This window comes from Oncorhynchus mykiss, chromosome 5, assembly GCF_057628025.1.
Source record: "Oncorhynchus mykiss isolate SJ-2025 chromosome 5, ASM5762802v1, whole genome shotgun sequence".
Lineage (NCBI taxonomy): Eukaryota > Metazoa > Chordata > Actinopteri > Salmoniformes > Salmonidae > Oncorhynchus > Oncorhynchus mykiss.
This window is the reverse complement of record NC_143026.1, coordinates 47,862,009-47,888,871: the sequence shown is the minus strand read 5'-3', so window position 1 is coordinate 47,888,871 and position 26,863 is coordinate 47,862,009. Positions and strand designations below refer to the sequence as shown.

The 26,863-nt window shown below is 43.4% G+C and overlaps 1 protein-coding gene across 4 annotated transcripts in view; it reads left to right on the top strand.

Moving 5' to 3' along the window:
• Window positions 1-26,863, top strand: part of LOC110523973 (CBP80/20-dependent translation initiation factor) — a 130,754-nt gene that overhangs the window by 99,148 nt on the left and 4,743 nt on the right. For all 4 annotated transcript variants that reach the window (XM_090235056.1, XM_090235054.1, XM_090235055.1 and 1 more), the window contains 2 exons: window positions 4,508-4,663; window positions 26,283-26,336. In XM_090235056.1, the coding sequence (XP_090091182.1) occupies window positions 4,508-4,663; window positions 26,283-26,336 (210 nt within the window). The remainder of the gene's footprint in view (window positions 1-4,507; window positions 4,664-26,282; window positions 26,337-26,863) is intronic.

Sequence of the window (26,863 nt, the reverse complement as noted above, 5' to 3'; positions counted from 1 at the left end):
CCTACCTGGGCTCGAACCAGGAACACAACGACAACAGCCACCCTCGAAGCAGCGTTACCCATGCAGAGCAAGGGGAACAACCACTCCAAGTCTCAGAGCGAGTGACGTTTGAAACGCTATTAGCGCGCACCCCGGTAACTAGCTAGCCATTTCACATCGGTTACACAAGCCTAATTTCGGGAGTTGATAGGCTTGAAGTCATAAACAGCGCAATGCTTGATGCACAACGAAGAGCTGCTGGCAAAACGCACGAAAGTGCTGTTTGAATGAATGCTTACGAGCCTGCTGCTGCCTACCATCGCTCAGTCAGACTGCTCTATCAAATCATAGACTTAGTTATAACATAATAATACACAGAAATGCGAGCCTTAGGTCAATAATCTCGAAAACAAGACGTTCATTCTTTCAGTGAAATACGGAACCGTTCTGTATTTTATCTATGGGGTGGCATCCATTAGTCTAAATATTCCTGTTACATTGCACAACCTTCAATGTTATGTCATAATTACGTAAAATTCTGGCAAATTAGGCGGCCCAAACTGTTGCATATACACTGACTCTGCGTGCAATAAACGCAAGAGAAGTGACACAGTTTCACCTGGTTAATATTGCCTGCTAACCTGGATTTCTTTTAGCTAAATATGCAGGTTTAAAAATATATACTTCTGTGTGTTGATTTTAAGAAAGGCATTGATGTTCATGGTTAGGTACACATTGGAGCAACGATACGCACCGCATCAATTATATGCAACGCAGGACACGCCAGATAAACTAGTAATATCATCAACCATGTGTAGTTAACTAGTGATTATGATTGATTGTTTTTTATAAGATAAGTTTAATGCCAGCTAGCAACTTACCTTGGCTTACTGCATTCGCGTAACAGGCAGTCTCCTCGTGGAGTACAATGAGAGGCAGGTGGTTAGAGCGTTGGACTAGTTAACTGTAAGGTTGCCAGATTGAATCCCACGAGCTGACAAGGTGAAAATCTGTCGTTCTGCCCATGAACGAGGCAGTTAACCCACCGTTTCTAGGCCGTCATTGAAAATAAGAATGTGTTCTTAACTGACTTGCCTAGTTAAATATAGATTAAATAAAAGTTGGTAAAATCGGTGTCCAAAAATACCGATTTCCGATTGTTATGAAAACTTGAAATCGGCCCTAATTAATCGGCCATTCCGATTAATCGGTCAACCTCTAATCCCTACGGTTAAACATGGTGGTGGCAGCATCATGCTGTGGGGATGTTTTTCAACAGCAGGGACTGGGAGATTAGTCCGGATTGGGGGACAGATAAACGAAACAAAGTACACAGACATCCTTGATGAAAACCTGCTCTAGAGCGCTTAGGACCTCAGACTGGGGCGAAGGTTCACTTTCCAACAGGACAACAACCCTAAACACACAGCCAAGACATCGCAGGAGTGTCTTCGGGACAAGTCTTCGAATGTCCTTGAGTGGCCCAGCCAGAGCCCGGACTAGAACCCGATCAAACATCTCTGGAGAGACCTGAAAATGGCTGTGCCGCTACACTCCCCATCCAACCTGACAGAGCTTGAGAGGATCTGCAGAGAAGAATGGGGGGAACTCCCCAAATACTGGTGTGCCAAGCTTGTAATCACTGCCAAAGGTGCTTCAACACAGTACAGAGTAAAGGGTCAATTTGTCATTATGGGGTATTGTGTCTAGATTGATGAGGGGGGGAAAACGATTTAATTGATTTTAGAATAAGGCTGTAACTTGCGGATAAGTGAAGGGGTCTGAATACTTTTCATATGTACTGTATCTGATGCTGTCTGGTCCAAACGAGTATGACATTGTTGCCGCCCGTAGCATTGAAGGCAAGGGAAGCCAGCGAGCATCTGGCCTCCCTTGACAAAAATATAAAAAATGTGCGAATCAGCATTGAGCTAAACTGATCAAACTCAACTGTGAATGGTCCTGGCGCGGCAAAAAAAAAGTGTCAAAGGCTTGGCTTCCCCAGTGATATTACCCACGCACTGCTACTGTTCAAATGATGCCCACCTGAACCAGATTGCGATTTATAATGGAACTTATTTGGATTGTATACAAAAAAACAAGTGTGCTTGCTTCAGTTCCTCAATGGCAAGCTAGGAGAGCTAAAAACACCTTATCATTGGATGCTCTTTCCTTGAGTCATAAAAGTGCATTGAAATTACTTAGAAACTGTGCACAGTTTGGAGAGGTGTGTGGCCACTTGGAGACACCAGTTAGACCTCTCACTCAAACCCTTGTGATACTTTTTTCTTATCTTGCACCTACTCCAACATTCAATGAATATTCTTATTATCTTACTGAATCTATCCAGAGTTTTTTTCAGGTGTTGTTATCAACAAATGCTGTGAAAAGTGCAATAAATGTAAAATGCACATAACATCAACTGTCTGTTTGCATTCAGTCTTGTATCAGGTGAACTGTTGTGTCCTCACCTTTGCTTTGAAAACTTCCCCATAGTCTCCCAAGTGCTCTCTTTCAATTTCCACCATTGGAAGTTATTCTGTTAGAGACATTGACATTTGGCCCTATCCATATAGGCCCATTTCCATGAGTGTAAATTAAGATAGGCACTGAGACATCAGTCTCCTTTCTATGGATGAATCATAGATTATTCTTTCCCTCCCCCATCCCCTGGTTGCACAATAATTGTGTGTGCGTGCGTGTGTGCGTGTGTGTGTGTGCGCGCACACAGTAAGTAAAGTACAGTGCTGTGGGGTTAATAAGAGACCTTCTGAAAGCGGCTCTGATCACATTGGATCTGCATCACTGTTCGGTCTCAACCCCTGGTGATCTTCTGAGTTTAAAGTGAGTTTCAGTATACATCTCCTCTACCCTAGAAGGAGTCACAGTATCTCTCCTCTCTCTAGCTGCTACGGAAGGATATCTTGAGGCATACCCTGTGCCCTAGTTTGGTTTTCAGGTGTCTCTGTGCTTTCTGTCCCCTACGTATGGACTGACTTATAATTGTGTTAACATGTTCAATGCTAATGGCTGATCTTCCGGATGTCTATATGGCTATGCCCGAATTTGATCATTTTTCATGACAAGATAGTAATGCTTCATAGTGCCAGAAAGATAGAAATCTCACCTTTCTGGTAAAAAAATATTGCTGAGATGAACTCACTTTTGACGACCCAAGCTCAAGGACATACTGTAGTACAAATACTATACACAATTATGAAATATCAATATATGATTACGTTCCCATTCATGAAAAATGGTTGAATAGGGCCTGAAATATTTTATTTGAGAATCGCATCTATATATATATTTACAATCAAATTCACAAATGTCATCCTATACCATGTCAGTTACATTAGTACTGTAACAATTCATCATATAGCTAGTGGGTAGGGAGAAGTAGCCTTATTTTTGTGTCACAGCTTTGTGATTCTTGCATCCCTCCCCTCCTGAACGTTTTTAGTTTATTTGGATCCCCAATTTTAGGTTTTGCAGAACAGCTACTCTTACTAGGGTCCACAAAAAGTACAAAGCATAAGAAACAAAACACAGAGACTACTGATTTAATACGATCTCAGATTTCATCTCCCTTAAAAGTCGTCCGCCTGTCGCAACCGGCCGCGACCAGGAGGTCTGTGGGGCGACGCACAATTGGCCTAGCGTCGACCAGGTTAGGGAGGGTTTGGCCGGGAGGGATATCCTTGTCTCATCGCGCACCAGCGACTCCTGTGGCGGGCCGGGCGCAGTGGACGCTAACCAAGGTTGCCAGGTGCACAGTGTTTCCTCCGACACATTGGTGCGGCTGGCTTCCGGGTCGGATGCGCGCTGTGTTAAGAAGCAGTGCGGCTTGGTTGGGTTGTGTATCGGAGGACGCATGACTTTCAACCTTCGTCTCTCCCGAGCCCGTACGGGAGTTGTAGCGATGAGACAAGATAGCAGCTACTAAAACAATTGGATACCACGAAATTGGGAAGAAAAAGGGGTAAAAAAATAAATAATTAAAAGTCGTCCGTCTGTGATGAACACAGTGGTTGAAATAAGTTTTTAAAATTAAATTTGAAATAAAACCATTTGTGTTTGTCGTACAACGATGGGACTAGTTGCTATCAATGCTGAAGGTTCTTAGTTTTCCAATGCTGTCCGGAATATGAAGGGGCGACGTGTCCTTCCGACATAAATTGACAGTCTGGCCAGCGAATGAAAGTTAAGGCGGGTCTTCCCAGCTTCCAATGGCTGTGGATATGCAACCTGATACCTCAGTCTTGTAAGGCGCACTCATTTCAAGCTGGGAAGTGTGGCTATCAGCCAAATTGTTGTGAAGCGAATGTGCTTAACAGAGGCTGATTTATAAATGAAATACCTTGATAAAACAATTTAAATATGTCACAATTATTCTTAACCTGGTTAACATTGTACTCACCCCTCTCTCTGTCCCCTACCGAAGGACTTTTCTCTGCTGTGTTGTGTTTTTACAGTATCTCATCTCTCTGCTCCCTAACATTAAATCTCTCCTCTCTGTCCTCTACAGAAGGACTTCTCTCGTCGGGAGGAGCTGCAGGCATCTGACGTGGAGCGCTGGTTGGGGTTCATCACCTTCCTGTGTGAGATGTTTGGCACAATGAGGTCCAGTGCTGGAGAGCCCTTCAGAGTCCTGGTCTGTCCCATATACACCTGTCTCAGAGAGGTTAGTACACACCTACCTCCATACCACCATCAACACACATCTTCCTCTATACACTAACATACCTACTAACACACCTCCACCTGAGAGCCCTTCAGAGTCGCCCCCATGTCGCAGAGAGGATAATACACTCTCACACACGGACATTCCACCTCTACTCATCTTTGCCCAACTATGTCGCAATGTAACCTACATACAGTACTAGAACTTTGGCTATCTTCCAATATCTACACTAGCATACCACTGCAGGGACATTATTTCTGGATGGATATTGGAACGGACACAACATGTCATTCGCTACGATCACAAAGCTTCCTTATTCAGAGGGCTGTTCCATCTAGCCATCCCACAGCACAGCACTTTTAGTAATTGGAAAAAAACTAAGGGGGAAGAGGATTCCGGTAACACCTGCCTTGCCTCAGAGTTCCAATTCCCATCAGCAGAAGTGGTCTGTCACAATGGCTCCGACCGTTTCCATGAAAACCAGAGACCGCAGACAGACGCGGTAGAAATCTAGGGCTTTACCGCTAAAGAATAAGCAGAAGTGGTCGAGAGACAGACATGCGAGACAGACAGTGAGATGGGGAGGATGGAGGGTTTAGAGTGAAATCAAATACTAGGAAAACCACCAGATAATTGAGCATTTAGCCTATCATAGCCTGGTCTCAGATTTGTTTGTGCTGTATAGCCAACTCCTAGTTTTCTTTTCAAATGACCACATGCGTTGTCAAGACAGCACAAACAGATCTAGGAAGAGGTTAGCAATTAGCATTCATTTTCTTACCTTTCTTAGCTTGAGAATCAAATTTAATTCCTCACATGCTTCGTAGACAGGTGTAGAATAACAGTGAAATGCTTGCTTACGGGTCCTTTTTCCAGAAATGCAGTGTTAAAGATAAGATGTTTTAAAAAAAAAATAGAAATATAGATGAATAATGAAGAAAACTTAAACTAGCATGGCTATATATAGGAAGTGGAAAATAGCATGGCTATATACAGGGTGGTAATGTGTGTATGTAATGTACATAGAGGTTAGGGGTAAAGTGACTAGCAGCAGTGCGTGGGGGGGGTGGGGGGGGGTAGAGTCCAGTGTGTGTGTATAGAGTTGGTGCAAGAGAGTTTGGTTAGCTATTTAGCATTCTTGTTTAGAAGTCTTATGGCTTGTGGGTAGAAGCTGTTCAGGGTCCTGTTGGTTCCAGACGCAGAGAGGACGGGCTGGAGTCTTTGAAACATTTTCGACACCGACTTGTATAGAGGTCCTGGATGGCAGGGAGCTCGGCCCCGGTGATGTACTGGGCCGTACTCACTCTGCAGCACCTTGCGGTCGGATGCCAAGCAGTTGTCATACCAAGCGGTGATGCAGCCAGTCAAGATGCTCTCGATGGTGCAGCTGTAGAACCTTTTGAGGATCTGCCAAACCTTTTCAACCTCCTGAAGAGTAAGAGGCGTTGTCGTGCCTTCACAACTGGGTTAGTGTGTTTGCACCATAGTGATGTGGACCGAGGAACTTGAAGCTCTCGACCCGCTCCACTACAGCCCCGTTGATGGGAATCGGGTTGTGTTCGGCCCTCCGTTTCCTGTAGTCCACAATCATCTCCTTTTGTCTTAATGACGTTGTGGGAGAGGTTGTTGGTTGTTGTTGGCCTGGCACCATACTGCCAGGTCTCTGACCTCCTCCCTATAGGCTGTCTCATCGCTGTCTGTGATCAGGCCTACCACCGTTGTGTCGTCGGCGAACTTAATGATGGTCTGACGTGCCATGCCATGGTGGGGGGGCTAGCGTAAGGAGAGAGCGCAAGAGATCTGCCACCATGCTTGCCTGCCGGAGGGTCCAGTTGTTGGAGCCCACCTCTTCAAAATCCCAGTGATGCAAGATTTTTATGTCTATCCTATATCCAGCCACCCATGTACACACACAGACCTGCGGGTTCCAGTGTGTGGTCCATGCCTGGGCTGGCTGGAATAGTGAATAAGCTCCAAGAATGTCACTGGCACTTTTACAACCGCTGCTTTGAAGTGGCCCGGCACATACTGTTCTCTACAAATACACACATACCACAATCAATCATTCTGCATTGTTGGACTAAAGGCTGGGGTCTCCTGTCTGTGACATGCTAGCGTTGTTTGTCTTAGCTGTTGGGATGCTCCGAGGGCCAGGGAGGGATTGCGTATGTGTTTTAAGTGTGTTAGAGCCCGACCCCACACACTCTCCATAACTGGATGATGTAAAATTTTAATTATTTTAATCCACTTGCGATACTATTGTTGCACCGAAATAGTTTTTCTTTGCAATGTACGCCTGCACCTCCCTTTCATGCGCGAATACACACACACACCAGACGTCTCTCTCACTGCAGTTACTCAGGAAGCTCTGTGGTGTCGGCAGCACTAGCCGCAGTCTTCCTCTAGAGTCTCTGTCAGGCTCCTCTCTTCTCTGCATAGGAGTGAAATCACAGTGACACTCGCCCACTCACAAACACTCCTGCCAGAGAGCGAAAGCGGGGGGGGGGGGGGGGGGGGGTAAGAGCAATAAAAGGATAGAGAGAGCGAGCAGGGGGTTGAGAAAGAGAGATGAGCGAAGGTGTATGCAGCACCCCCCATTGCTACTGTTCACCCCAGCCTCCACACACCACTGACAGGTGCCAGCCATGCCTTGCACACCCTGGCACTGGCACTCCCCAGGAGACGACAATCTAACACCTCCACTGACGCTATAGGGCTGTAAAATTGTAACATGTAGGAGGGTGGGGGCACACCTCACATTCCTATACCCTGTATTAAAACCATGCTGGGTTTACAGTTATTGAAGGACATATAGGGTATAGAGTGCACTGTGAGCAGGCAGAAGGACATGGGTACACATAGGAGGGTGCTGTCTGGGAGCATTCTCCTGGATATTTTCCCCAAAGCTCAGAAACACCTAGTCTTTGTACCCCACACATGCAACTATCTGTAAAGCCCCTCAGTTGAGCAGTGAATTTCAAACACGGATTCAACCACAAAGACAAGGGAGATTTTCGAATGGCTCACGAAGGGAACCATTTGATAGATGGGTAAAAATAAAGAAAATCAGACATTGAATATCCCTTTGAACATTGTGAAGTTATTAATTACGCTTTGGGTGGTGTATCAATACATCAGTCACTACAAAGATACAGTTGCTGGAGAGGAAGGAAACGGCTCAGGGATTTCACTGAGGCCAATGGTGACTTTAAAACAGAGTTTAATGGCTGTGATAGGAGAGAACTAATTGACAGAGTGAAAAGATGTAAGACTGTACAGAATAAAAAGATTCCAAAACATGCATCCCGTTTGTAACAAAGCACTAAAGTAATACTGCAAAAAAAATGTGGCAATGCTATTAACTTTTTACATTACTGAGTACCACTCTCCATATTTTCAAGCATAGTGGTGGCTGCATCATGTTATGGGTATGCTTGTTATTGTTAAGGACTGGGGAGGTTTTCAGGATAAAAAGAAACTGAATGGAGCTAAGCACAGGCAAAATCCTAGAGGAAAGCCTGGCTTTCCACCAGACACTGGGAGATTAATTCAACTTTCAGCCGGACAAGAACCACAAACACAAGGCCACGGTAGCCTAGTGGTTAGAGCGTTGGGCCAGTAGCCGAAAGGTTGCTGGATCAAATCCCTGAGCTGACAAGGTAAAAATCTCTCGTTCTGCCCCTGCACAAGGCAGTTAACCCAATGCTCTCCGGTAAGCCATCATTGTAAATAAGAATTTGTTCTTAACTGACTTGCCTAGTTAAATAAAATGGAGTTGCTTACCAAGATTACTTTGAATGTTCCTGAGTGGCCTAGTTACAGTTTTCACTTAAATTTGCTTGAAAATCTATGGCAAGAATTGAAAATGGCTGTCTAGCAATGATCAACAACTAACTTGACAGAGCTTGAACAATTTTAGAAAGAATTCTATGAAAATATTGTATAATCCAGGTGTGCAAAGCTCTTAGAGACTTACCCAAAAAGACACACAGCTGTAATCGCTGCCAAAGGTGATCCTAACATGTATTGACTTAGGGGTGTGAATACTTATGTAAATTAAATATTTCTGTCATTAATTTTCTATAAATGTGTAAACATTTCTAAAAACATTTTTTACTTTGTCGTTATGGAGTATTGTGTGTTGATGGGTGAGAAAAAATCTATTTAATCCATTTTGAATTCTTTCAATACTTTCTGAAGGAACCCCCAACTCCCTCTGTATGGCAGGCTCACACATATTCTAGCCGTAATTCTCTGTGGTCATAAACTCATATTTTTCCTGATCAAATGCAGATGGAAACGAACAGGATATTTACGTTATGAACAGTCAAAGTCGGAAGTTTACATTCACCTTAGCCAAATACATTTAAACTCAGTTTCTCACAATTCCTGACATTTAATCCAAGTAAAAATTCCCTGTTTTAGGTCAGTTAGGATCACCACTTTATTTTAAGAATGTGAAATGTCAGAATAATAGTAGAGAATGATTTATTTCAGCTTTTATTTCTTTCATCGCATTTCCAGTGGATCAGAAGTTTACATACACTCAATTTGTATTTGGTAACATTGCCTTTAAATTGCTTAACTTGGGTCAAACGTTTCGGGTAGCCTTCCACAAGCTTCCCACAGTAAGTTAGGTGAATTTTGGCCCGTTCCTCCTGACAGCTGGTGTAACGGAGTCAGGTTTGTAGGCCTCCTTACTCGCACACTATTTTTCAGTCCTGCCCACAAATGTTCTACAGGATTGAGGTCAGGGCTTTGTGATGGCCACTCCAATACCTTGTCTTTGTTGTTCTTAAGCCATTTTGCCACAACTTTGGAAGTATGCTTGGGGTCATTGTCCATTTGGAAGACCCATTTGCGACCAAGCTTTAACTTCCTGACTGATGTTTTGAGATGTTGCTTCAATATATCCACATCATTTCCCTTCCTCATAATGCCAGCTATTTTGTGAAGTGCACCAGCCCCTCCTACAGCAATGCACCCCCACAACATGATGTTGCCACCCCCGTGCTTCACGGTTGGGATTGTGTTCTTCGGCTTGCAAGCATCCCCCTTTTTCCTCCAAACCAAATGATGGTCATTATGGCCGAACAGTATTATTTTGTTTCATGAGACCAGAGGACATTTCTCCAAAACGTATGATCTTTGTTCCCATGTGCAGTTGCAAACCATAGTCTGGCTTTTTTATGGTGGTTTTGGAGCAGTGGCTTCTTCCTTGCTGAGCGGCCTTTCAGGTTATGTCAATATATGATTTGTTTTACTGTGGATATAGATACTTTTCTACCTGTTTCCTCCAGCATCTTCACAGGGTCCTTTGCTGTTGTTCTGGGATTGATTTGCACTTTTTGCACCAAAGCACGTTCATCTCTAGGAGAGAGAACGTGTCTCCTTCCTGAGCGGTAGGACGGCTGCAGGGTCCCATGGTGTTTATACTTGCATACTATTGCTTGTACAGATGAACGTGGTGCCTTCGGTTGTTTGGAAATTTGTTCCAAGGATGCACCAGACTTGTGGAGGTCTACAAAAAAAATGCTGAGGTCTTGGCTGATTTCTTTTGATTTTCCCATGATGTCAAGCAGAGGCACTGAGTTTGAAGGTAGGCCTTGAAATACATCCACAGGTACACCTCCAATTGACTCAAATGATGTCAATTAGCCTATCAGAGTCAACTTAGTGTATGTAAACTTCTGACCCACTGGAATTGTGATACAGTGAATTATAAGTGAAATAATCTCTGTAAACAATTGTTGGAAAATTACTTGTCATGCACAAAGTAGATGTCCTAACCGACTTGCCAAAACTACAGTTTGGTAACAAAAAAATTGTGGAGTGGTTGAAAAATGAGTTTTAATGACTCCAACCTAAGTGTATGTAAACTTCCGACTTCAACTGTATATTGTGTACTGTATACTACAGTGTACCTTGTCTGCGAATCCACAGAATACACAGAGCAATCATCCTCTCAGATCATGTAAATGACTAACTGAGACATGGCAGTTAACACTAAAGCAGTCAGCAAAAATCCTTATCTCAGGGTTAGGTATTTCATCAAACACTGAGATGCTACTTCAAGAGCTCAGTATCGGAGATATGGGTGAGAGGTCACAATGTCTGGCATGGGCCCTGTTTAAAAGGAGTGCACTATATAGGGAATAGGGTGCCATTTAGGACACAGCCGAGGAGAGTACCCAATTAGGTCTGGGCTCCATGTCCCAACATGCTTCCACTGCTGAGGGTATAGCGTTAAGGCTTCTGCGTGCTTCAGTTTAGCTGCCGAACCAAACGAGTGTGCTCGCATACACCCTTAACCCCCTAAGGTCGATGTCCGTGATCTTGCGAAAATCTAGTTAGTATAATACGAAAATCCACATTTTTAAAAATCTGTCAATTTAAACTAGAGATACAGTATCTGTTTTTTTTTGCATTGGATGCATCTCAATCTACTGCGTCCTCCAAGGGTTGGCAGGCAGTCTAGTGGTTAGAGCGTTGGGCCAGTAACCGATAGGTTGCTAGATCGAATCCCCAAACAGACAAGGTAAAAATCTGTCATTCTGCCCTTGAACAAGGCAGTTAACCCACTGTTCTTAGCCCGTCATTGTAAATAAGAATGTGCTCTTAACTGACTTGCCAAGTTAAATAAAGGTTACTTTTTTTTTATATACAGTGCCTTGCGAAAGTATTCGGCCCCCTTGAACTTTGCGACCTTTTGCCACATTTCAGGCTTCAAACATAAAGATATAAAACTGTATTTTTTTGTGAAGAATCAACAACAAGTGGGACACAATCATGAAGTGGAACGACATTTATTGGATATTTCAAACTTTTTTAACAAATCAAAAACTGAAGAATTGGGCGTGCAAAATTATTCAGCCCCTTTACTTTCAGTGCAGCAAACTCTCTCCAGAAGTTCAGTGAGGATCTCTGAATGATCCAATGTTGACCTAAATGACTAATGATGATAAATACAATCCACCTGTGTGTAATCAAGTCTCCGTATAAATGCACCTGCACTGTGATAGTCTCAGAGGTCCGTTAAAAGCGCAGAGAGCATCATGAAGAACAAGGAACACACCAGGCAGGTCCGAGATACTGTTGTGAAGAGGTTTAAAGCCGGATTTTGATACAAAAATATTTTCCAAGCTTTAAACATCCCAAGGAGCACTGTGCAAGCGATAATATTGAAATGGAAGGAGTATCAGACCACTGCAAATCTACCAAGACCTGGCCGTCCCTCTAAACTTTCAGCTCATACAAGGAGAAGACTGATCAGAGATGCAGCCAAGAGGCCCATGATCACTCTGGATGAACTGCAGAGATCTACAGCTGAGGTGGGAGACTCTGTCCATAGGACAACAATCAGTCGAATATTGCACAAATCTGGCCTTTATGGAAGAGTGGCAAGAAGAAAGCCATTTCTTAAAGATATCCATAAAAAGTGTTGTTTAAAGTTTGCCACAAGCCACCTGGGAGACACACCAAACATGTGGAAGAAGGTGCTCTGGTCAGATGAAACCAAAATTGAACTTTTTGGCAACAATGCAAAACGTTATGTTTGGCGTAAAAGCAACACAGCTCATCACACTGAACACACCATCCCCACTGTCAAACATGGTGTTGGCAGCATCATGGTTTGGGCCTGCTTTTCTTCAGCAGGGACAGGGAAGATGGTTAAAATTGATGGGAAGATGGATGGAGCCAAATACAGGACCATTCTGGAAGAAAACCTGATGGATTCTGCAAAAGACCTGAGACTGGGACGGAGATTTGTCTTCCAACAAGACAATGATCCAAAACATAAAGCAAAATCTACAATGGAATGGTTCAAAAATAAACATACCCAGGTGTTAGAATGGCCAAGTCAAAGTCCAGACCTGAATCCAATCGAGAATCTGTGGAAAGAACTGAAAACTGCTGTTCACAAATGCTCTCCATTCAACCTCACTGAGCTCGAGCTGTTTTGCAAGGAGGAATGGGAAAAAATGTCAGTCTCTCGATGTGCAAAACTGATAGAGACATACCTCAAGCGACTTACAGCTGTAATCGCAGCAAAAGGTGGCGCTACAAAGTATTAACTTAAGGGGGCTGAATAATTTTGCACGCCCAATTTTTCAGTTTTTGATTTGTTAAAAAAGTTTGAAATATCCAATAAATGTCGTTCCACTTCATGATTGTGTCCCACTTGTTGTTGATTCTTCACAAAAAAATACAGTTTTATATCTTTATGTTTGAAGCCTGAAATGTGGCAAAAGGTCGCAAAGTTCAAGGGGGCCGAATACTTTCGCAAGGCACTGTATAAGAAATGTTGCACTTCCGTGTGAAAGGTGACAGAGCTAGTGCGGTGTTTGTCACACCATGAGAATTCCTGAAAATTAGTCTTCTCACAAAATCATCTGTAGCATCTGAACGGTTTGGCCTACAAACTATTATGACCCCTCTATGGAAAGATGAACCCGATAGTGTTCTCCGTTTTGCTCTACGACCCCCACAAGGGCGGCAGGTAGCCTAGTGGTTAGAGCGTTGGACTAGTAACCAAAAGGTTGCAAGATCGAATCCCCGAGCTGACAAGGTCTGACAAACATCTGTTGTTCTGCCCCTGAACAGGGCAGTTAACCCACTGTTCCTAGGCTGTCATTGAAAATGAGAATTTGTTCTTAACTGACTTGCCTAGTTAAATAAATGTACAAGAAAAAAGTTGTTACAAACGACCTGCCAACTTCTGTCTGTAGCGTCCAAACAGTTTGTGGCAAGGCTCTGTTTTTGCTCTAGGATGCCCACAAGACACTTCTGAAGGTCCCCCGGGTCCCCCTGAAGGTCCAGACACTTAGATCCCAAAATAATGGGTTAAATACATGTAAAAAAATATATATATATTAGAAAAAATGTTTCTTGATATTTTTCGCACTTCAGAACAATTTTTTTGCGGGGGGACTATTTGTTGTTCCATGTAGTGAAATGTTATTCAATGCATTTGTATGGGCTAATAGCAGTAAGGCCCAAAATAATTTTTCATCATATATTTGGAAAAAGAAAAAGATACTTCAAGGGGTCTTAATTCAAAATCAAATAGCTTGGTATGACCTTCATAAAACAATTCCATATAGCGTAGTAGAACCCCCTCCCACGGCTTAGACTTATGGGTTAAAAGACCTTCGCTTGAAACATGAGGAAAAGCAGCAATAGTACTGTTTGTCCATCTTGAGACACTGTAGCCAGATACACTTCCTCAAAATAGTCCGATTTAATATACGATAACTCAAGAAATGTCATACATTTTTGTGTTTTTGCAGAGGAGATCTTAGTTGCGCAATTTTACATCCAATATTTTTGTTACAGTATTTTGCAAGTGAAAAATGTGCATGAAACGTGTCTGTCCTTGAATGACAACAAACACTTAATTGAAGAATCCCTACAGGTGACCAATCACCAATGAAGGGGCGAAGACTTCGGGCTTCCGAACTTCGGCTTGCCTCGAAAACATTTTGTGTGCACGGACAGCCCAAAAATACCTTGCCAAAGGCCAAAATAACAAAAACTTCACAATGTCATCATAATATATGCACAAACTTCCGAACTGTTTCGGTTGGGAAGCATGCGGACGCCTTTAGAGCACCACTTCAGGCTGCAGCTGTAGTCACTGGTAGCTTACGGCAGTCAGATATTAGACAGTATTTACATGGCTTTCATCGGCTAGGCTCCCTCCACACGCCAGCCAAGTGTAATGTAGCCTACATGTTCTCCGCTGTCTGGTAGAACAGGTTTAGATAATTACAGGTGTGTTGAATGTGTATCTGGATGGACTGTAGTTACATGACAGGTGTATAGGTAGGTACTAGACTGTATGGATGTAGAGTCAGGTTCCAAAATTATTGGCACCCTTGATGAAAAATGAACAAAAAAGATGAATAAATAGTACAAATACTGGGTATGTATTGTATGCCCAAATCATTTTTTTACAATTATATTATTTTATTACTAATACAATTGCTCAGAGAAAGAGATTTTGTTTAACAAGTAAAACAATAAATCTAAAAAAGATGGCCAAAATTATTGGCACCCCTGTTTTCAATACTGCAGCACCCTCCCCTTGCTAGGATAATGACACTGAGCCTTTTTCTAAAATGTGTCCAGCCAGCTCTATCTGGGCTTTTTACGTTTTATAAAAGTACAGACTCAGAGCTTCAAAATTGTATATCATACACTGTAGTTGGGGAACGTTATGCTGCTTTAAAAGTTGATAAACTTGTAACCCCACTTTTGAGAAAAGGCTCCTGAAAACGCCCCTGAGGTTCTAACACTAGGTCGAGAGCTCTTCTTTGTGTATGCCTATTGAGCATTGTTCACACCCTCTTAGGTCTTCGCACCACCCATCTCTTTAGGATTTCACATGTGAACTGGTCTCTTTGTGAATTGGGTCTCTTTTTTTCTCCTTTGTTTAGCTAGCTAAACAAGGTCATGAGTACCAGCTAAATTCAGGGCAGAAATGTTGTTGAGCGCTGTAGCAACACTTTTGCAGTTGTCCATAGCTATATCGTCCCAAAAATATGCGATGGCAAGCATTATGTACAGTGCATTCGGAAAGTATACACACCACTTTACTTTTTCCTCATTTTGTTACCTTACAGCCTTACCTCATAATGACAAAGCGAAAACAGGTTTTTAGACATTTTTCTAATTTATGAAAATAAAAAAGATACCTTATTTACATAAGTATTCAGATCATTTGCTATGAGACCCGAAATTTAGCTTGTGCATCCTGTTTCCATTGATCATCCTTGAGATGTTTCTACAACTTGATTGGAGTCCACCTGTGGTAAATTCAATTGATTTGGACATTATTTGGAAAGGCACACACCTGTCTATATAAGGTCCCACAGTTGACAGTGCATGTTATAGCAAAAACCAAGCCATGAGGTCGAAGGAATTGTCCGTAAAGCTCAGAGACAGGATAAGACACAGATCTGGTGAAGGGTACCAAAAACATTATGCAACATTGAAGGTCCCTGAGAACACAGTGGCCTCCATCATTCTTAAATAGAAAAAGTTTGGAACCACCAAGACTCTTCCTAGAACTGGCCGTTCTGCCAAACTGAGCAATCGAGGGATAAGGGAGGTGACCAAGAACCTGATGGTCACTCTGACAGAGCTCTAGAGTTCCTCTGTGGAGATGGGGGAACCTTCCAGAAGGTCAACCATCTCTGCAGCACTCCACCAAATCAGGCCTTTATGGTAGAGTGGCCAGATGGAAGCCACTCCTCAGTAAAAGGCACATGACATCCCGCTTGGAGTTTGCCAAAAAGCATCTAAAGGACTCAGACCATGAGCATGGTGGTGGCAGCATCATGCTGTGGTGATGGTTTTCAGCGGCAAGAACTTCGAGACTAGTCAGGATTGAGGGAAAGATTAACAAAGCAAAGTACAGAGAGATGCTTGACGAAAACCTGTTCCAGATTGCTCAGGACCTTAGACTGGGGCGAAGGTTCACCTTCCAACAGGACAACGACCCTAAGCACACAGCCAAGACAGCGCAGTAGTGGCTTCAGGACAAGTCTCTGAATATCCTTGAGTGGCCCAGCCCGAGCCCAGACTTGAACTTCATCGACCTGAAAGTAGCTGTGCAGCGACTCTTCCCTTCCAACCTGACAGAGCTTGAGAGGATCTGCAGATTAGAATGGGAGAAACTTCCCAAATACAGGTGTGCCAAGCTTGTAGCGTCATACTTGAGACTGTAAAGTACTGAGTAAAGAATCTGAATACTTAGTTTGTAAATGTGATATTATAATTTTTTAATATATACATTTGTATACATTTCTAAAAACACGTTTTTGCTTTGTCATTATGGGGTGTTGATGAAGGGGGGGAAACTATTTAATCCATTTTAGAATAAGGCTTTAATGTAACAATGTGAAAGTTCATTGGGTCTGAATACTACCCGAATGCATTGACCAGGGATGGCCCCAGTCTGTTATGGGACAGAAGCCTGTGACGTGACAGACCAATCAGGACTCACCTCTCGGCATGCCCAGCCCCTGCATTATCTCAGCCAATAGAGCTCGCCAGCTTATAGTTCTAAAAAATAAAAAAAAATTTAAATAACATTTTCTACCTCTAGTTCGTTGACCGTTCCTATGGGGGAAAGAATGAGGTTTTGGGATACACGCCAAAAATAAGTTCTGGCTTAGGAGTTCTTATGTTTTGTTCTATGATATATCAGTCAGTTAACATGACCCTTATACATTTTGAAGCCTTAATGTGCTTTATGTGCTTGTGTTGATGACATAAATGATTCAAAATTCACAAATAAATTAGCTGAAGATTATCTCATAGAACAAAACAGACTTTATTTTCGCTGTTTATCCCCCCCCCCAAAAAAAAAACATGAAATTCCCCATAGGATTTGGCCAACGAGCCCTGGCGTAGATAGCCTCCGTTAGTGCCAACAAAACAACGCCATAAATATTGCTCTTTATCAGGGCAAGCCAGGAAGGATCCTGTCCTATTCTCTATGTAGTGGAGTGCTTTCTCCTTGGCTCAACTAGGCTTGTAATTTAAGATTGCATACCAATTTTTTATTAAGGCACATGAAAGTTCACATGTTCGAGGCTTTTCTGGACAAATAAATATATATATTTTTTTAATTCAAGCGGCCTTGCTGTGAAGTAGGGACTAGCTTCAAACGCCCACTTTCCTGAATCCGGTCACAAATGTTTTATGAGATTGAATAACGCATTTGGAGGGATCTTAGACCATTCCTCCATACAGATTCTTTCCAGATCCTTGATATCCTTAGTCTGCCCTCATTGGCTGCCTTCTTCAATTCAAACCACAGGTTTTCAATGGGGTTAACATCTGGAGACTGAGGTGGCCATTGAAAATGTTTTATTTTGTGGTAAATTTACAATTTCTTTGTGGATTTGTGTGTGCGCTTGGGGTTATTGTCTTGCTAGAAGATCCACTTGCAGCCCAATTTCAGCCTCCTGGCAGAGTCAACCAGGTTTTTGTCTAAAATGTCCTGGTACTTGGTAAAGTTCAGGATGCCAGGACCAGTGAAAGCAAAATAGCCCTACAACACAGAGAGCTAATATTAATAACATGCATGTCAATCTCTCCTGGCTGAAAGTGGATTTACTTCATATTGACATGTTGAATGCACCGAGCTGTCTGTCTAAACTACTGGCACAAAGCTCGGACACCCATGTATACCCCACAAGACATGCCACGAGGTCTCTTCACAGTCCCCAAGTCCAGGACAGACTATGGGAGGCACACAGTGCTACATACAGTCATGACTACATTCCACATCAAGTAACTGACGCAAGCAGTAAAATTAGATTTAAAAAAAACGGTCAAAAAACACCTTATGGAACCGCGGGGACTGTGAAGCAACACAAACATTGGCACACACAGACAAACAAAAACATACGCGCACTATACATACACATGGATGTAGTACTTTAGATATATGGTAGTGGTGGAGTAGGGGCCTGAGGGCACACAGTGTGTTGTGAAATCTGTGAATGTATTCTAATGTTTTAAAATTGTATAAACTGCCTTAATTTTGCTGGTCCCCAGGAAGAGTAGCTGCTAATGTGGATCCATAATAAATACAAAAAGATCCACCACCATATTTTACCGTCGGTATGAGGTACTGCATATACTTCTGTTTTATGAAGCCAAACCTGCCACTGGTGTGCGTGGCCAAAGAGCTCTATTTTCATGTCATCTGACCATAGCATTGCCTGTGGTTTGCTAAACAGCATTGGCACTTGGATTGGAACCAGTGCTATGGTCAGATGACATGAAAATAGAGCTCTTTGGCACACCGGTGCACTTGTATTAGTATAAAAGCATACAATATACTGTAGCTCAGGATTTGTATTTATTTTCTACAGTCTTCTTTGCTCATCTTTATCAAGGGTGCCAATCATTTTGGGGCTGAGTGTATGTTAATCCTGGGATGAATGACAGGGTGAGAGTGAATGGATTTCGAGAATTACTTTTTAAGGTGGAACTGCATCACCAACCACAATTTATAAAGTTCTGAAAATGTTTAGCCTTGTTTCTTTTGACTGATGCCTTTGGAACCACGGAGCTAAGGAACACCACCAATGAGAATAGAGGTCACATGTCAGTGAGTGACAATACCTTAAAAGATGTCACACAGGATTCCCGAGCAGAATGTCTGTGGACATCAGGGAGTTTTCAGTATTCATAGGAAAGGAAGTGGGAATGGGAGAATGCGGAAAGGAGTGGTGGTTGGGGGTTCTGGTGACAACCTGCACATGTGGTGCTAAATTTAGTGTAAGTAACGTTAGAGCTTGGCAACCGTCAGTCTACCAGGTCTCCAGGTATGTCATTATGGGCATGTCTCAGTTTATATCCCCAGTCCCAATGCTCAGTCTAGGAATTATTTCCTAGTCCCAGTCCTACTGCTGAGACTATTCCGAAGTCTTCAGTAATTACCACAGATCACCAGTAATTCTTCCTAGCAGCCATCTTGCACACGAACATAGTGAATACACACACACACACACTTCAGCAGGTGACATCTGCTGACAGATAGACAAAACTGGAATGGCATATAACCATTGTAGTGCAGTTACTTGGTTACTTTAGAATCTAAAAGCAATACATCTTTTGATTATAGCTTAGTGTTGTTTTCCCACAGCATTCTATTAAACCTGTTAGCACCGCTTCATTTAGTAACGTTAATCAATCCACAAATACACTAGGTGTTGCTATTTGATTTATGTTCACCTTTCTGACTACTTCGTAACTGTAGTGGAAACTATAGCCTTTGTTACGTACAGTATGTAGGCCCCAGCCAGGCAGTCTCAGTTGAGCTGGTGGTGGATTCTGAATAGCTAGCCTCATCATTGGGCTTAGTAGTGTAGCTGTGTACACCTAGGCCTGCTCTCCTGCCCTGCCTGCCTGCTCATTGTCCTTTTAATGGGTGTGTGAGAGAGACCAGTGTTAAAGCTCTATCTCCCCCTTAACCTCCTAGATGGTAATGTCCAACTCCGTCAGTAACTCCCACAGTGGAACGGCTGTATTCAGAATAATGTCAGTCCTAACAGAATATACAATAGGGAAAGGCTTTAGTTAGAGACAGTGAGAAGATACCATGTTTTATGGACCTCTAGCCCTATTACAACATGTAGAAAAGCGGCCAACGGAAGATCTCTTGATCAAATTGCACCATTTATTACATGTCTATCCCTACTATTTGGTCCAAAATGTATTAATTCAACCCCACAACCTCTCAACATTTTAGTCCATTTGAGTGTGCTCTGTTTTACCCATAATAATCGAGTTGAAAGTCAAAGCTCTGTGCTGGTGTCGTTGGTTGGTTTCCCGTGTAGGGATATGTCTTGCAGTACTTTTGACCAGAGCCGTATGGGCCCTGCTCAAAAGTTATACACTATAAAAGGAATAAGGTACCATTTCGGGGGAAGCCCAAGTTTAGTTTCACATGGCGGGGAAAGGGTAATTATTGTGGCTTGTCAGCCATTTTAACTCCCAGCCAGACCCAGACAGTGTCCAGGGCCTTCCCTGGTCTCTTTGATCATCCCTCTCTCTCTGGAAGGACTCCCCCCCCCCCCCCCCCCCTCACAAAGAGCTGCTTGTCTCACTGTCGGCCCCGCTCACACACAAACATGCGCTCGCATGCAGACACACACATACAGGTCATACACACACAAACAGACAGACATAGTCACACAGTCCTCTCATTAGATAACCGCAGACAGAGCAAGGTTGGGTTCATAAGGCACCAAACGGAAGACTGAAACGGACTGAAATAGGGACTTGTCCTTAAAGAAATGTTTTTTATTTTTTATTTTCCGTTGCAAAAGTTTTTGCTACAGTGTGCCCTAATGGATACGACCTAGAGGAGACCAGATGCACACAGCCAGAACGTCCCCTGAGTTGGGAACAAGCTATTTTTGTGATGTCATGGCACAGGCAAACAACTCTGCTTTTCTTGGTAGAGGAGGGGTGGAAGGAGATGAAGTTGCAAATTATGAATTGGTTGAGTTGGTAAATGGTATACAGCTAGTTCATGTATTTGTTGTACAAGTCTAGAGAATGTTTTAACATGTGGAAAAATGGATTTGCGAATATGATTTGTTACAGGCTACAGGTAGTAAAGGTATTTATTTACAGTACCAGTCTACATTGTAGAATAATAGTGAAGACATCAAAGCTATGAAATAACACATATGGAATCATGTAGTAACCAAAAAAGAGTTAAACCAATCAAAATATATTTTATATTTGAGATTCTTCAAAGTAGCCACCATTTGCCTTGATAACAGCTTTGCACACTCTTGGCATTCTCTCAACCAGCTTTATGAGTTAGTCACCTGGAATGCATTTCAATTTACAATTGTGCCTTATTAAAAGTTAAATTGTTGAATTTCTTTCCTTAATGCGTTTGAGCCAATCAGTTGTGTTTTGACAAGGTAGTGAGAGTATATAGAAGATAGCCCTATTTGGTAAAAAGACCAAGTCCATATTATGGCAAGAACAGCTCAAATAAGCAAAGAGATATGACAGTCCATCATTACTTTAAGGAACTTTGAATGTTTCTTCAAGTGCAGTTGCAAAAACCATCAAGTGCAATGATGAAACTGGAATCCACAGGAATGGAAGTTCATTAGAGTCACCAGCCTCAGAAATTGCATCCCAAATAAATCCTTCACAAGAGTTCAAGTAGCAGACTGTTCAGATTAGACTGTGTGAATCAGGCCTTCATGGTTGAATTGCTGCAAAGAAACCACTAAGGACACCAATAAGAAGAGACTTGTTTGGGTCAAGAAACACGAACAATGGACGTTAGACCAGTGGAAATCTGTCCTTTGGTCTGGAGTCCAAATTTGAGATTTTTGGTTCCAACTGCTGTGTCTTTGTGAGACGCAGAGTAGGTGAACGGATGATCTCCGCATCTGTGGTTCCCACCGTGAAGCATGGAGGTGTGGGGGAGCTTTTCTGGTGTCACTGTCAGTGATTTATTTAGAATTCAAGGCACATTTAACCAGCATGGCTACCACAGCATTCGTCAGCAATACGTCATCCCATCTGGTTTGCGCTTAGTCCCACTATCATTTGTTTTTCAACAAGACAATGACCCAACACACCTCCAGGCTGTGTAAGAGCTATTTTACCAAGAAGGATAGTGATGGATTGCTGCATCAGATGACCTGGCCTCCACAATCACCTGACCTCAACCCAATTGGGATGAGTTGTACCGCAGAGTGAAGGAAAAGCAGCCAAGTGCTCAGCATATGTGGGAACTCATTCAAGACTGTTGGAAAAGCATTCCAGGTGAAGCTGGTTGAGAGTGCTGAGTGTGCAGTGCTGTCATCAAGGCAACGGGTGGTTGCTTTGAAGAATCTCAAATAGAAAATATTGTTTAATCTTTGTTTGGTTACTACATGATTCCATATGTTTTATTTCATAGTTTTGATGTTTTCACTATTATTCAATGTAGAAAATAGTAAAAATAAAGAAAAACCCATGAATGAGTTGGTGTGTCCAAATTTCTGACTGGTACTGTATGTTCTTCACAGTTAGAGTGATGTTTGTTTTTGTGCACAATACATCATTATGCTCTGTAGATGTTCACCTATCGCTATGTCCTTCACTGTGACCGAACTATTCATCTTTCCTATAGAAAAAGAACATTGGCCTTGCTTTTCTAAGCTTTGATGCTTGTACTACTGTATAGGATCGTCTGTGTGTCATTATTCAGGCTAGATATGAGACCGTTCACACACGACAGTCACACACTTATTCAGGCTAACGGACACACACACGCCCCCCCCCCCACCCACAAACATGCACACTGTTGCGCATAATGACACTGCTCTGCCCTCCTATGAACAGTGTTTATGGTGCCATTGGTGCGTGTTCTGCCAACCGACAGCCTCTCTCCCCCCATTGTACTGTAGCATAGTGCGTTTACTGAACAGCAGGGGTTAGCGTTTGATGCTCCTCTTTTTAGTCTGTCTGCTGCTGCCGCCGCATTCGGTTGTCTTGCCAGTTTGGCAAAAAAAATATTTGATTTCCTTAACTGTTCTATGTTCTATGCACATGTTCAACCCAACCCCCCCCCCCCCCCCCCCCCGTTTATACTTTATCCCTCCGCATGTAAGAAATCAGAGGGAAAGACAGACACACACAGCATACACACAGACAAACTCCTTAGGGGAGCTGTATACACACAGACAGGCTGTAAACTAGGGACCTCATTATAATCTGTTTCAGTCTTCGTCAGACAGTGTTCATTCTGCCTGAACGATATTCTCTGTCAGTGCAAACGTGTATCGCTGAGAGAGACAACCTACACAGACTGCCTATACCAGAGGGCTAACTCGCCTAGGGTTCTTATCCGCGGTGGTCTTTCCATCATCCAGCCTTTTGTCCCAGTTACAGATACCATTCCATCTGTTCCTACAAAGACAACCAGCCCAGATAACAAGCTAGATAACGTCACAATTCCCCCTCCAGACTCTATTCCTCACAGCTTCATCTTGAGGGAAGTAGAAAGTAGCACATTGTGGTTATTTTTTCTCTCTCTGGCCTCTTTTCTGCATCCCCTCACCTCTGTGGGACCTAACCATACCCTCAGGAGACGTGATGTCCCCATCCTCAGCCCGCCCGGTGAGGTTGTGACCCCCTTCAGCAAGGCAGTGTGACTGGCTGCTCTGGGACAGTGTAGGGCTCTGGTCAAAAATAGTGCACTATATGGGGAATAGGGTGCCATTTGAGAAGCACCAGAGGACTCTTGCAGGAGCTCAGGGAGCGTTAGCATAGCGGTCGCTGTGCTGTACTGTGCAGCAGTGTGGAGTGATGAGGCTCGGAGGACCATCTGATAGCAGGCAGTCAGGTAGTTCCCTCAGAGCCAAGCTAGGATACACAGCTTTCACATCCCCACACTGCCCCCAGGGGGCGACTCTGAGAGACACACCAAAGTTAGCACCAAGCTACCTATCTACCACCTCCACAGGAATCTCTACCAATAGGGCTTAATGTGTGTTTGTTATAATACATAGTTTGCGCAAAGCTACTTTCTCCTGCCGACTTTAGTTTAGTAAGGCCGAGCTAGCTAGTGCAAGGCTTTGAGTATGGCTTAAGCATACCATCATGTTACAGGAGTTAATTTGTAGGGCCATGGGCATAATTTCAAGTCCTTGGGACACAAAGTAGCTCCTCTGACCCAGTTTCTTCCATCACAGTTCCAAAATCCCTTCATCCTCCTTGGTGGTTTCCCCACCAGCCACCACCACAACATAGCACTTCACCCCTTCTACTACTTTTCTGCACGACACATGAAGGATGTTCCTTTTCCATGTGGAATATTTTTGTTTGTCTGAACTGGCCCACCTGCCCCAGCTTCTTGGCTCCCGCGCACACAATTCCCCCAGAGGTGAAAGGTCAACGTCTCTGAGGGCTGGCCATCGATTGGAGTGGTTGGTGCATTAAGAGAACAATGGGAGAAACTCCCCAAATGCAGGTGTCCCGAGCTTGTAGTGTCATACCCAAGAAGACTCAGGGCTGTAATCGCTGCCAAAGGTGCTTCAAGGTACTGAGTAAAGCATCTAAAATACTTACAGTATGTAAATGAGATTTGTTTTTTATTTTTAATAGATTTGCAAAAATTTCAATAAACCTGTTTTAGCTTTGTCATTGTGGGTAAATTGATGGGGGGAAAAGCTATTTAATCGGTTTTAGAATAAGGCTGTAACGTAGTTACACGTTAAGGGGTCTGAATACTTTCTGAAGTAGTGTACTATTAGGGGAATAGTGCCATTTGGGACACTCACAGTGTGTGGGAAATAGCTCAGCATTTCAGGGTAGGAATTTGCTTACTTACTAACTCCTTCTTAAGCAGTTTAAGCACCACCATGCACCATTATTTCCCTGTGATGAAGCGAAACTAGCTCATGAGAAGTGTGTGTGTGTGTGTGTGCGCGTGTACATGCCTACTTGTGTGTTCTGAAAGTATTTTTTGGCAGCAGAGTCACCAAATTGAATTTGTTCTCTGACAGTCTCAGAACAAAGGCGGACAGATCCTGCTCTGCTCTCCTCTCTCTGGTCCATATGATCTAATTGTTTGTAGTTACGCACCCAATAAAGATCTGCCAACACAGTCGCACAGCCTCAGATAGCTCAGCAATAGATCCTTATGGTGTTTGGACCTGACTGAATTTACAGCCCTGTTCTGCTCGTCTATGTTCTGTTCTGTTCTATGTTCTGTTTGGACTGAGCTGGACATACACACACACTGAGCTGGATGTTTAGTGAGCCGAGCTTGCCTCCCGGGTGGCGCAGTGGTCGAGGGCGCTGCAGTACTGCAGCGCCAGCTGTGCCACCAGAGACCCTGGGTTCACGCCCAGGCTCTGTCGTAACCGGCCGCGACCGGGAGGTCCGTGGGGCGACGCACAATTGGCCTAGCGTCTTCCGGGTTAGGGATGGTTTGGCCGGGAGGGATATCCTTGTCTCATCGCGCCCTAGCGACTCCTGTGGCGGGCCGGGCGCAGTGCGCACTAACCAAGGTTGCCAGGTGCATGGTGTTTCCTCCGACACATTGGTGCGGCTGGCTTCCGGGTTGGATGCGCGCTGTGTTAAGAAGTAGTGCGGCTTGGTTGGGTTGTGTATCGGAGGACACATGACTTTCAACCTTCGTCTCTCCCGAGCCCGTACGGGAGTTGTAGCGATGAGACAAGATAGTAGCTACTAAAACAATTGGATACCACGAAATTGGGGAGAAAAAGCTGTAAATTCAAAAAAATATATATATAATGTCTCGCTCTCTCTCTGGCTGTCTGTGTGTGTTTGTTTTTCCCTCTCATTGTCAGTCAACTTTACAGACAGAGAGACAACCCCTCCTCGGTGTGCATAGTACATTTAGAGTACCATCTCTGCTCTGGGTATACACTCGGTGTACAAAACATTAAGGACATCTGCTCTTTCCATGACATATACTGACCAGGTGAATCCCGGTAAAAGCTATGATCCCTTATTGATGTCGCTTGTTAAATCCACTTCAATCAGTGTAGCTGAAGGGCAGGAGACAGGTTAAATAAGGATTTTTAAGCAGTGAGACATGGATTGTGTATGTGTGCCTTTCAGAGGGTGAATGGGCAAGGCAAAAGATTTAAGTGCCTTTGAACGGGGTATGGTAGTAGGTGCCAGGCGCACCGGTTTGTGTCAAGAACTTCAACGCTGCTGGGTTTTTTACACTCAACAGTTTCCAGTGTGTATCAAGAATAGTCCACCACCCAAAGGACATCCAGCCAACTTGACACAACTTTATGAAGCATTGGCGTCAACGTGGGCCAGCATCCCTGTGGAACACTTTCAAGACCTTGCATTGTCCATGCCCGACTAATTGAAGCTGTTCTGAAGGCAATAGGGGGGATGCAACTCAATATTAGGAAGGTGTTCCTAATGTTTGCTATACTCAATGTTATCGGTCTCACTCTCTGTGGAGCTGTGTTACTTTGAGCCAGCCATATATAGAAAATAATGAAGTATCATCTCTATAAGAGCCATACTCTCATCATCTTTGTTCTCTTCTGTAACTCTCTGTTCTCTGTCTGTCTGTCTCTTACAGCTGCTGGAGTCTCCAGAGGTGAAGGAGGATGCGGTCCTCTGTTATTCTATGGAGGTATGTACTTTACTTTACCATACTACTGAATGTCAATACGGTCCTTCATATGTACTGATGCCTCCTACAGCTGCACACAGTCATTTATGAATAATGAATTGTTATGTTATGTGTGATAGATTTGTTTTGAATGCACAGATAACTCAAGCCGTAGTAGGAGTGTGTCTGTAGTGAGGCAATTTTCTCTGTCTGGATGTATTGAAGGAATCTTCTGTCTCATCATGAATTATAGAGTGACTGTGAGGTAGTGTAGAGGCTAAGAACAGAGTCTGAAACTCCCTGAGTCCCAGCCTGTAGACTGGAGCTGGGTTGGAGAAAGGGGGGCTAGGTAAGAGCTCTGTTCAAGGGAGAAAAAGAGAGCGATAGGGCAGGCAAGGTGGGGCGGCAGGTAGCCAAGTGGTTAGAGCATTGGGCCAGTAACTAAAAGGTTGCTAGATCGAATCCCCGAGCTGACAAGGTAAAAAAAAATATGTTGTTCTGCCCCTGAACAAGGCAGTTAACCCACTGTTCCCCGGTAGGCCGTCATT